Genomic DNA, 12,677 nt, shown 5'->3' on the forward strand with positions numbered 1-12,677 from the left:
TCTTTCCCCTCACTACACCCCCACCTTTGACCTGCACACATTTTCATCTCCCCGGTTAGAGACCCCCTACTGCACACAGCTTAGGCAAACAGATGCCACCGAAATGTCCAGAAAGCAGAATTCCTTACATCACTACCTTATTAGTCAAGTGCAGATACATAATTACTGCGTTGGGCTTTTACTTAACTTTGTATAAGGATGCCATTTTCTCTAATAAGATAAAATTCCTCAAGGGCCACGCCCACATCCTATACCTCCTGAGATCCCACACAAATCCAGGCTCAGTGTCATGTATATGGTACAAAGTGCTCATAAGAATAATTATTTCCCCACAAAACACTGAGAAGCCCTGAAACTTGCTTTTAGATAGCATACACTAATAGTTAGGATCTGTGCATTTCACTGTATGTAAAGTTTGCCTCAAACTATAATGTAAATATTAACCTCTTAGTTAATAAATGTGCTTCCTCAAGTGCTATGGGTTAGCAGTTCAGAAACTCCCCTCTGTGTATTCCAGCCAACAAATGAATCAGTGAGGACAAAGGAGCCAGGTTCTCACTGCTGGGAAGTAAGTGACAAACCTGAAAAGGGGAACAGAGGAGACGGGCCTTGTGGTAATCACCTCTGTGCATCACCGTACAATGCACGGCAGTAAGTAAGCAATAAATACAAACACGAATGTCTCCACCCTACCTCTCTGCCGAGGGGACCCGCAAACAGTGGCACACCAGCAGCAATGGGCACACCTAGTGCCAGGTCTTGCTTCTAAATTCCATTCTCCACCAAAAGGAACTGGGGATCATTGGAGAAAAGGCTGATTCCAGGGCTGGGGCAGGGAAAATAAAAGATAAGCCTGGAACATCTTACAGTGCCAAAAAGCTAAGAAATGTTCAAAGCCTGGTATGTCAAAGGGCACTGACAACAACATGATGAGGCCTTGCTAAGCTAGAAAATAAATAATGACAGGGACGGGCCAAATGAACAACGGCAACAAAGTTGGGACCAAGCAACATGATGCGATGCTCTGGAAATAGCAAGTGACTTCAGTAGCATCCTCACCCAAAATGCATAACCTGCATCTGAGTACAAGGAAACATCAGGCAAACCCAACTTGAGGACATTCCAGGAAATAACTGCCTGTATTCTTTTAAAATGTCAAGGTCAGCGAATTCAGAGACAGAAAGTAGGATGGTGGTTACCAGGGGTTGGGGAAGGGGGAGGGAGAGTTAGTGTTTAATGAGGACAGAGTTTCAGTTTCGGCAGACAAAAATGTTCTGGAGATGGACGGTGGTGATGGCTGCACAACAGTATGAATGTACTTAATAACTGTAGCCTTAAAAATGGTTTAAATGATAAACTTCATATTATGTATATTTTACGACAATAAAAAAATTGTCAAGGTCAAGAAATTCTAAGAAAGCCTGAGAAACTCCTTTAGATTAAAGGAGGCTACAAAGACGAGACTTCTAAGGCAGTTAAGTGAAACTGGATGGGGGGAGGGGCAAAAATGGCTCATAAAGGGGCAAACCACAACATTTTAATGTAAACTATGGATTAATAATAGTATTATATCGGGGGTTCCCTGGTGGTCCAGTGATTAGGACTTGGCATTTTCACTGCTGTAGCCTCAGGTTCCATCCCTGGGCTGATCATCCCTAAGATCCCGCAAGCTGTGTAGCAAAAAAAATATATATATATATATATATATAGTATTATACCAATGGCAAATGTCCTGACTTTTACAACTGTCCTGTGTTTATGTAAGAGGATGTCCTTGTTCTTAGGAGAGATACACACAGTAAGGCATAAAGGAGCACAGTCTCCAACTTACTCTTCAATAGTTCAGGGGAAAGAATTACATATTCACATTTATAAACAGAGAAAAGTAAATGAGGTAAGATGTAAAAACGGGTGAATCTGGGTAAGGGTATATGGGAATTCATTACACTATTCTTGCAATTTTTCTGTAAGTCTGAAATTATATCAAAATTAAAAAATACAAAATAGTAGTAGTCAAGAACAGAAGACCCATCTGGAAAGCACACCGATGGTGGGTAAAATTAACACGTGTCACTGGCTGTCTCTCCTCAGCTGTCTCCCCTTCCACTGTAAAGGCACAACCCTCTCTGCAGAGTTGGATGTACAGGGCAAGTTTAAGGTTCAAGAACATGATTAAAGCATTAACATATCATGCCATATATCTACTGGAATGGCCTTTTCTATGTATTTAACTAGACTTACAAAAAGGAAACAGGATCTTCCCTGGTGGCGCAGTGGTTGAGAGTCTGCCTGCCGATGCAGGGGACACGGGTTCGTGCCCCGGTCCGGGAAGATCCCACGTGCCGCGGAGCGGCTAGGCCCGTGAGCCATGGCCACTGAGCCTGTGCGTCCGGAGCCTGTGCTCCGCAACGGGAGAGGCCACAACAGTGAGAGGCCTGCGTACCGCAAAAAAAAAAAAAAAAAAAAAAAAAGGAAACTATCCACCTTCAGCTCCATGGAGACAAGCATGGTGGATGCCCCAAGCACTTTAATGGCTTCTGAACAAAAAGAGGACAGAGTCAGAAACCTAGAGGACACCCTCTATATGTAAGCCACATGGATCTTGTTAGAGCTCTAGCTTTAGAATTCCACAAGGTGATAATGAGGTAGAAATGTTCTCATCCACTTCAGGACTCTTCCACAGCACGTTCAAAATGGAACACGGCACATATTTTAAAGCAGGTTAAAAAAAATCTATGTAGATGTCCCTTTGTGGCTCCTGAGCCTCACATGACAAACGCCAAAGGAAAGTTCATATACTTCAAATGTAAAGTGAGAGAGTGCTATAAACCCCACCCCCTTTTATCCCCACATCCAAACCAGACTCCCTTGATTCTACCTTCTCGATTCTACCTTCTGGACATCAGCAGAGGCCCTGTCCTGTCCTCCACCCCTCCCACCACTGTCTCCTCCAGCCCTGGTGGTTCTCACCTGGATTATCACACCCCCCTCCCCAGCTGGTGATACCACCTCCAGTGTCACCCCTCTTCAAACCCTCCACTCCACCCACAGTCAAAAAGACCTTTCAAAGCACAAATCTATGTCTGACACTCCCCTGCTTAAATCCTGAAGCAGCTCCCATCACCAACTACATCAACAGTCATTAGTTGCTGTGAGTTTAAAGCTGGGTCGACCTGACTGATTTACGTTTCATAAATGTTGTTCAATGCAAATGATTCACTTATTTATTATAAACTAAAGGCTTTCGCTGATAACCATGGTCTCCTCCCCTATAAACACACAGTGTACTATAATTTGATGACACGGCACACTGTCAATAAGCAATAAACCTCCACTGAGCTGAAGTGAAGATGTCTGGCTACCTCCCCTCGCCCCACTGGATCCATTCTCCTCCCCTCACAGAACAAGGCCGTCCTGGGTGAGTGACAGTGTGTCTTCCAACAGGACACGCAAGAGGGGCAACAGGAGGCCCTAACGGTGCCTAAAGGGTTACATATAAGGCAAATGCCTTCACAATCACAAAGGCTCTCCACGAGCACAACCTCAGAGGATGGAAAGAGAGTAACAGATCCCTTTTAGGTCTGTCACTTGATTTCTGGTCAAGCTTGGTATTTTTGGCCAACCATCTGATACCTCAAGCCTTCTCCCTAGTTTAAGTTTGATGCCCACTTTTTTTTTTTACACTTGTTTCTCTCTCTATTTTTTTAATAGATCTTTACTGGAGTATAATTGCTTCACAATACTGTTTTAGTTTCTGTTGTACATCAAAGTGTACAACAGAATCAGCCACATACATACATATGTCCCCATATCCCCTCCCTCTTGAGCCTCCCTCCCATCCTCCCTATCCCACCCCTCTAGGTCATCGCAAAGCACAGAGCTGATCTCCCTGTGCTATGCTGCTGCTTCCCACTAGCTAACTATTTTACATTTGGTAGTGTATACATGTCGATGCTATTCTCACTTCGCCCCAGCTTCCCCCTCCCACCCATGTTCTCAAGTCCATTCTCTATGTCTACCTCTTTATTCCTGCCCTGCAACTAGGTTCATCAGTACCATTTTTTATTTTTTAGATTCCATATATATGCATTAGAATATGGTATTTGTTTTTCTCTTTCTGACTTACTTCACTCTGTATGACAGACTCTAGGTCCATCCACCTCACTACAAATAACTCAATTTCGTTTCTTTTTATGGCTGAGGAATATTCCATTGTATATATGTGCCACATCTTCTTTATCCATTCATCTGTCGATGGACATTTAAGTTGGGTCCACGTCCTGGCTATTGTAAATAGTGCTGTAATGAACATTGTGATACATGTCTCTTTTTGAATTATGGTTTTCTCAGGGTATATGCCCAGTAGTGGGATTGCTGGGTCATATGGTAGTTCTATTTTTAGTTTTTTAAGGAACCTCCATACTGTTCTCCATAGAGGTTGTATCAATTTACATTCCCACCAACCTTTTCACCACACCCTTTCCAGCATTTATTGTTTCTAGATTTTTTTGATAATAGCCATTCTGACCTGCGTGAGGTGATACCTTATTGTAGTTTTGATTTGCATTTCTCTAATAATTAGTGATGTTGAGCACCTTTTCATGTGCCTCTTGGCCATCCATATGTCTTCCTTGGTGAAATGTCTATTTAGGTCTTCCACCCATTTTTTAATTGGATTGTTTGTTTTTTTGATATCGAGCTCCATGAGCTGTTTGTATACTTTGGAGATTAATCCTTTGTTGTTTCATTCGCAAATATTTTCTCCCATTCTGAGGGTTGTCTTTCTGTCTTGTTTATGGTTTCCTTTGCTGTGCAAAAGCTTTTAAGTTTAATTAAGTCCCATTTGTTTATTTTTGGAGGTGGGTCAAAAAAGATCTTGCTGTGGTTTACATCAAAGAGTGTTTTTCCTATGTTTTCCTCTAAGAGTTTTATAGTGTCTGGTCTTACATTTAGGTCTTTAATCCATTGGGAGTTTATCTTTGTGTATGGTGTTAGGGAGTGTTCTAATTTCATTCTTTTACATGCAGCTGTCCAGTTTTCCCAGCACCACTTATTGAAGAGGCTGTCTTTTCTCCATTGTACGTTCTTGCCTCCTTTGTCGTAAATTAGGTGACCATATGTGTGTGGGTTTATGTCTGGGCATTCTATCCTGTACCATTGATCTGTATTTCTGTTTTTGTGCCAGTACCATACTGTCTTGATTACTGTACCTTTGTGGTATAGTTTGAAGGCGAGGAGCCTGATTCCTCCCACTCCGTTTTTCTTTCTCAAGATTGCTTTGGCTATTCGGGGTCTTTTGTGTTTCCATACGAATTGTAAAATTTTTTGTTCTAATTCTGTGAAGAATGCCATTGGTAGTTTGATAGGGATTGCACTGAATCTGTAGATTGCTTTGGGTAGTATAGTCATTTTCACAATATTGATTCTTCCAATCCAAGAACATGGTATACTTCTCCATCTGTTTATGTCATCTTTGATTTCTTTTATCAGTGTTTTATAGTTTTCTGAGTACAAGTCTTTTGACTCCTTAGGCAGGTTTATTCCAAGGTATTTTATTCTTTTTGTTACGATGGTAAATGGGATTGTTTCCTTAATTTCTCTTTCTGATTTTTCGTTGTTGGTGTATAGGAATGCCAGAGATTTCTGTGATGTCCACTTTCTTTTAACTACACTAACAAGTCTCAAACATTTGATAACAGGACACCTAACCACTCTTAAAGATTACTGAAGACTCCCAAAGAGCTTTTTACATGTTACATTTATCAATATTTTCCATATTAGAGGTTAAAACCAAATATATATATATATATATATATATATATTTCCTTATTAATTCACTTACAAATTGTTATATTTTCAATAAAGATTTATATGAAAAATAACTATATTTTCAAAAAAGTGTTAGACAAGTGACACTGTTTTTCGAAAATCTCCTTAATGTCTGCCTTAATAGAAGACAGCTGAACTCTCACATTCTGCATTCAATCTGTTGTGATATGTTATTTTGGCTGAAGTATGTGAGAAAAATATGGACTGAATAAGACACATAGTTTGCAAAGAGCAGGAGTAACAGAATAGCAAAATAATTGGAAATATTCTTCTATGATATTACATCAAAACTCAGTAAGTGGTAGTTTCTTAAAGGTTTGCTGCAGTCTATCTGAATAGAATAGAAAATAGAAAATTTAATCTATCCAAACCAAAGCAATAACTCTTCATACCCTATTATGTTAAAATCCATTGGCCTAACTTTGGATCTTTTACCCATGGATGATTTTATAATATCATGAATTGGTCATTTGGAAATATTGGTTCAGTGAATTATGCAGATGTTCCAAATGTGGACACATTTCATTCTACAATATAAAAAAGATCATATTCATTAATATCACCATCATCTCATCAGAAACATCTTTAAGTACTGGGAAGCTGGGAAGCTCACAGTGACAGATACAGGTTTTCCAAAACTCTAATTTTCACTTGAAAGCTCAAATTTTATTACTAGCAACAAATACTGTCAGTTGTTTTCCTTGAAGTGAAGCTCACTTGGCTCGTTTTCCAGAAAATGTCCGCCAGAACCCAAGCCTGACCGTGCAGGGCCAGCCTGCCAGCCTCCTCCAGGTGCAGCTTGTGTTTCAGGAAGGGTAGCAACTGGCACAGCCGGCAACCGCAGGTGCTCTTCCTCAGACAACCATGCCTCGTGCAAAGGATAAAAAAGGCGTGTACCAAAGAGCCAAGATTTAAGAAAACTAATCATTTTAATGCTTTATCAAGGGCATTCTGAAGTGAAACTGGGATTTTTTTTTTTTTACTAAGAGCATATGGCAATGAAGAAAACAATAACCACCAGCACAGTCAGACGCCACCATCTTGATTCAAGCTCAGGCACCAGCAGTTTCACCCACCCACAATCAGCGCAACTGTCAACATGGGGAAAAGGCCAATAACTAACATATTCTATTATTATGAAAACAGTGTCACCTCGGGGACCCGAGCGAGCACCGAGCACACGGTGAGAACAGCTAGGCTGCACCATCAGAATCGTTCTGTTGGTGGTTGACCACCACCTGCCTCATCTTCTCCATACATTTTGTTTCAGCCTCCATGGCCTCTCAGCAGGATTTTTCCAGTGGAGACACTGTGATACAGTTTTGCCTGTTTGTTTTTACCTGGGCTGTGTTTCTCAGATTCTACTTCCTCTGTTGGAGCCCTGTAACTATGTCTCTTCATGCAAGCCTTTTAATCAAGCCCCAGTTTCCTCATCAATCACACATAGATAACAATCTCTACTACTGAGCCTTAAAAAACATAATCTATGTGGAAGCCTTGGTGAATGATTCATTTTTTTCATCAGTACATTTTTATTGAATCCCTATTGTGTGCCAAGCACTGTCCTCTATGCCAGCAGAAACAAGGTCCTTGTTTTATGATTAAAAAGCTCACTTCTGGGGGTCAGGGTATAAAGAAAAATATCAGAGACATAAAGAGTGATCATGAGCAACTGGGGAGCTGCTTAAGATGGGGTGATCAGGAAAGGAAGTGACCTAGGCGCTGGGTGCAAACTACAAGAAGGAGCCAAGTATGCAAAGGTCAGATAAAAGAGCATTCCAGGCCTTTCTATCCAAGAAGCAGAAAAGGCAGGCAGGGCCAGATCATGAAGCTTTGTGAACCAGGGTGGAGTTTGTGTTCTACTCCAAGCGGCCTGGTAAGTAATGGAATCCGATTTACACTTTAACAAGCTCCCTCTGACCAATATGTGAAGAATCGATTGTAGGACAAGAGCAGACATAGGGAGACCAGTCAGGACACGATTCTAGCTATCCAGATGAAAGATGGTAGTTGCCTGGACTGGGCTCACATCAGTGGAGACAAAATGAGGTGGCCCGATATAAGATACAATTTGGAGGCAAAGTTGACAGGTTCTGCTGATGACACAGACAGTACAATGAGGAGAGGAAGAAGAAATAATTACAGATAAATTCTAGATTTACAACTTGAACAACTGAGTGGGTGGTGATGACAGTGTGTTGTGATGGAGAAAACGAAGGCAAAGAAGGCAATTAGGTACCTGAGACAAGAGTCATAGCATGTAGCTGGCACATAAAACCATGAGACTAGATGAGATCAGCTAGCAAGGGGTATACAGAGAAAAGAGATCAAGTTCTGGAACACTCTACGCTCAGCTGTCAACCAGCAAAGGAGTCTGAGGAGGAGCAGCTAGTGACCTCAGAGGAAGACCTGGAGTTTCAGGAAGACACAGAAGCAAGTGAGGAAAAAGCTGTGTGAATGAGAGAGTGGTCCACCCTGGAATGCTGCTGAGAAGTCGAAAAGATAAGGACAGAGAAGTGACATTTAGATTTAGCAACAAATGATGACCTTGTGGAGGGCAGTCTGAGTGGCATGGAAGAGAGCCTAAATGGAGTAGATTGAGAGGATGCAAAGTGAGGAAACAGGAGTAAAGAAGGGTTATAAAGTATTACTATTTCCCCTTGCTCCAAAGACAACCTAAACATTTGACTATCCATATATCAGTTTAATGTATCTACTCGGCTTCCTCCATGGTTTATTCAAATATAAGCTACAAAGCAAGGTGACTAAGTCTAAAGACTGGTTTGGGAAATGGCTTCATCATTTTATAGCTACATCTCCTACATACATGCAGGTATAGTGTCTCTCTGTCAATGGTTTTCTTTCAGAGCAATAGCTCTCAGGCTTCCCTGATTCCATCCCACATATGTAAGGTAAAGATCCATCTGAGAGCAATTATCTCCACATGCCCCCTTTCCGGAAAATGAACTCTGTGATAACTATAAAGTATCACAGTAAAACATAAATGGCGGAGTTATATACAAGTCTGTTTTAGCCATAGGTCTATGAATGATTCACTTTGAACTGTAATTCACATGTCTAGTTATTTGAAAATCACAAGTCAAAAATGCCAGTGAGGCATATACATATTTACTACACACAGAACTAACCAAACAACAAACTTGATAATTTGATAATAACAGTATTAAACTTACAGTAACTTAGTAATTAAAATGCAACAATAGTGGCATCTGAAAACCAGGAATGGTTCAATACCAAGACTGTGGGAATCCCAACCGAGAGTGGGCATGTGCTGTAGTTCTGTGAGGATGCCAAATGACGAGAGGCAGAAAACTTGGAGTCATCACTCAACTTTGGTAAAGTTGTCAATTTTAGGAACCCTTAACAACTCCACTAAATAGGACAAAAGTAAGTAACTACTGATACATATACAATAAAAGTGTGTGCACTTGGGACTTCCCCGGTGGCACAGTGGTTAAGAATCTGCCTGCCAATGCAGGGGACACAGGTTCGAGCCCTGGTCGGGGAAGATCCCACATGCCGCGGAGCAACTAAGCCCGTGTGCCACAACTACTGAACCTGCGCTCTAGAGCCCATGAGCCACAACTACTGAAGCCCGTGCGCCTACAGCCCGTGCTCCGCAACAAGAGAAGCCACGACAATGAGAAGCCTGCGCACCGCAACGAAGAGTAGCCCCCACTCACCGCAACTAGAGAAAGCCGCATGCAGCAACAAAGACCCAACACAGCCAAAAATAAATAAATAAAATAAATAAATTTATTTTTTAAAAAAAGTATGTGGACTTGCATACGGATCACAGGAAAAAGCAATGACTGAGTCTGCATTTAGGGCAGTCAATTGCCCAATGGAAGAAGTAGTCCACACAGGTCCTGGTACAGGACAACCAGGTCCACACCTGTTGCCTTACAATGATGCTGCATCATCAGACTGCTGGAGATCACCTCCAGCACAGGGGAACAGTCTGGCATCATGCCCATGTGCTCAAGATTCCTAGCATCTTGAAGTCACATATGGGTAACCCACAGGCCAGAGCCAACCCCACAAATGGACTGCTTCGTGTTTTGTAATATCCGAATTAGTTCCAATATTTTAAAATTGGAAAACTTCACATTTAAAACATTTTTTTAAGTTTTCTGGCTTCTCAAAGAAAAGAGAGAGAGAGGGAGACCTGGCCAGGACCAGCTGCCCCTTAAGCTGCAACCTGTGCTCTTCAGCGCCTCACTGATCTCAGCCTCCAGAAAGTCAGGCACAAGTCAAACCTCAGCTGCCATTTATCTATGAACCTGTGCCATTATTCTCCTTCTATCTGGCCTGTGTCATTCATTTATGCTACCTTCCAACTCTCAGCATCATTTGGATCTGTACCCTTTATCCTAGCATAGTGTGCTGAAAAGGTCCCCTCAGGGTCTAACCAGGGGAAAGAGACTACAAGGATGTCCAGAGGCCAAGCTCTCACAAACTTAACTAAAAATGTTAGCTGCTGATCTTCTTTAAACAACTTGAGAAGGTCGGACACAGCAAACTTTGTCCCCTGGATCTTTCTAAGTCAAAATCTCAGTAATTACTCAGACTCCCAGAACTTTTCTTCCTCTTAATAACCTATGAAGAGCTTATCAGGGAATGTTAATCATTCACAAATTGTTGTAATTAAAAGGTCAAAAATAAATCCATCAATCAGTTTTGAACAGTTTAAGCATGGGTTTAGAGTAGCAAAGGGAACCACATTTCAAAAGAAAAGAAAAAAAAAAGCCCTCCAAATAGAATGGGAAGAAAAAGATTAGTTACTTTTAAAATAAGTCTCTTCATATAGGCATAGGAACCACAAAAGCTTTAAACCATATAATTAGTACTAAAGATGTCCGTAAGACAGACTTTATACAATCTCTTCCAATGACCATCTCTTTTTAGTCCCTAAACTACTTCTGGATGAAACAAATTTTCCTAATAACAACTGAAGCACAAGTTACTAGTGACTGACTAGCTAGAATTACCACAAGGGTAATCCTATATACTTTCAACATCATACACTAAAAACAACAATCTTATATAAACATATCCATAAACCCAGAGCAAGCACACTGCATTACACTACCAACTACCCCTCTTAGGTTAAAATGTTCAAATCAATAAAGACAGTCTTGAAGGAGAAAACAAAGCACAGAAAAAAACCCAAAACAAATTATAAGCGTGTATGGGTGAGACGGTCCCACCCTTTTGCTCTGGAGGCCAGGAAATAGATGGTGGTTGATTAAGGACAGGTTTAACAAAATTGACTGTTTTCTTTCCTACTAACTTCTTAAGTCACTATCCACACTCCAACACCACGAGGACCCCCTACCAGACCCAAGTTCCAACCCATCATACTCTACTATTAGAGAAATTGTCTCCACCTAACAGTATCGCGACACCACATAAAAGTATGAAAGTCTTGATTCAAGACAAACTGTTTAGAAGGCTATGATGAAGTTCACTGTAACTTTAAAATAACTTTGCATTAATTTGTTACTAGCTGAACATTTGCCAGTAATCTTGTTTCCTAGCATACTATATTAGACTTCTGCACTCCACCTAGCTTGGACAAAAAAAGTAAACTAGCCACTAAGTAGACTAACCACGTTGGGACAAATATTATATCCCAAGTTGTCTTTCCTCTAAGTGTTAACAGTACAAAGTTTAACAGTACAAAATATATCAAAGAGCATGTAAATAGTTGCAATGCTGTATTTTCTAACTTGCTTAACTTCCATTGTCTGAATTAGAACTTACTTTGAATCTAATTAACACTATCCAGTGAATAACTACTAACCAAAACACTTTTCCATTTACAATAAGAAAATGGAGTCTGAAATGGTTTGTGCTTTTTGGTTGACTTGCAACATGTGGCTGAGAAAAAATATCGCTGCTCTCCCAAGGACATATTTCTGGCTCTGAACTTGTAAAAGCTATCAAGGTCTAAGAGACGCAGGCTCAATCCACTTACCCGATCCTTCATCCTCCAGCTCTGAGCTAAAGATTTGGAGCCTTCAATTTTCTCACAGTGCCTCTTTTTCATGAAAGCCAAAGGCAGGTTCCAGTCAGTAAGATCAGCCTCATCTTCCTCTCCGAGTCCCAGGAGAGGCGACTGCAGCATCTCGGATTCCATCAGCGGGGGAGGGGGTGGGGGAGTCCTGGGCAGCAAGCGCTCGAGAACCTCCAGCCTTAAAAACTAGTGTGTACCAGAATTGGTGAAATAAAAAACAGAGAAGGGGAAAGTAGAAAAAGAAATGGATGGAGAGTGTGCGGAGATCCTCGCTGAGGCAAGAAGTCTGAGATCCTTCTCTCTAACTCTCCGCGAGAAGTCAGAAGGGGTGGGAAGAGGATTTTTTTTTTTTTACTAAGAGCATATGGCAATGAAGAAAACAATAACCACCAGCACAGTCAGACGCCACCATCTTGATTCAAGCTCAGGCACCAGCAGTTTCACCCACCCACAATCAGCGCAACTGTCAACATGGGGAAAAGGCCAATAACTAACATATTCTATTATTATGAAAACAGTGTCACCTCGGGGACCCGAGCGAGCACCGAGCACACGGTGAGAACAGCTAGGCTGCACCATCAGAATCGTTCTGTTGGTGGTTGACCACCACCTGCCTCATCTTCTCCATACATTTTGTTTCAGCCTCCATGGCCTCTCAGCAGGATTTTTCCAGTGGAGACACTGTGATACAGTTTTGCCTGTTTGTTTTTACCTGGGCTGTGTTTCTCAGATTCTACTTCCTCTGTTGGAGCCCTGTAACTATGTCTCTTCATGCAAGCCTTTTAATCAAGCCCCAGTTTCCTCATCA

The 12,677-nt window shown here is 41.4% G+C and overlaps 1 protein-coding gene across 2 annotated transcripts in view; it reads right to left on the reverse strand.

Moving 5' to 3' along the window:
* Positions 1-12,189, reverse strand: part of RPTOR (regulatory associated protein of MTOR complex 1) — a 353,659-nt gene extending 341,470 nt beyond the window's left edge. The window contains exon 1 of one of the 2 annotated variants that reach the window (XM_007462338.1): positions 11,831-12,189. In XM_007462338.1, the coding sequence (XP_007462400.1) occupies positions 11,831-11,992 (162 nt within the window). In that variant the 5' untranslated portion in view covers positions 11,993-12,189. The remainder of the gene's footprint in view (positions 1-11,830) is intronic. The other variant, XM_007462339.1, reaches the window with a different exon arrangement.
* Positions 12,190-12,677: the final 488 nt, after the last annotated feature.

Source organism: Lipotes vexillifer, unplaced genomic scaffold, assembly GCF_000442215.2.
Source record: "Lipotes vexillifer unplaced genomic scaffold, Lipotes_vexillifer_v1.1 scaffold1691, whole genome shotgun sequence".
NCBI classification, from domain to species: Eukaryota; Metazoa; Chordata; class Mammalia; order Artiodactyla; family Lipotidae; genus Lipotes; species Lipotes vexillifer.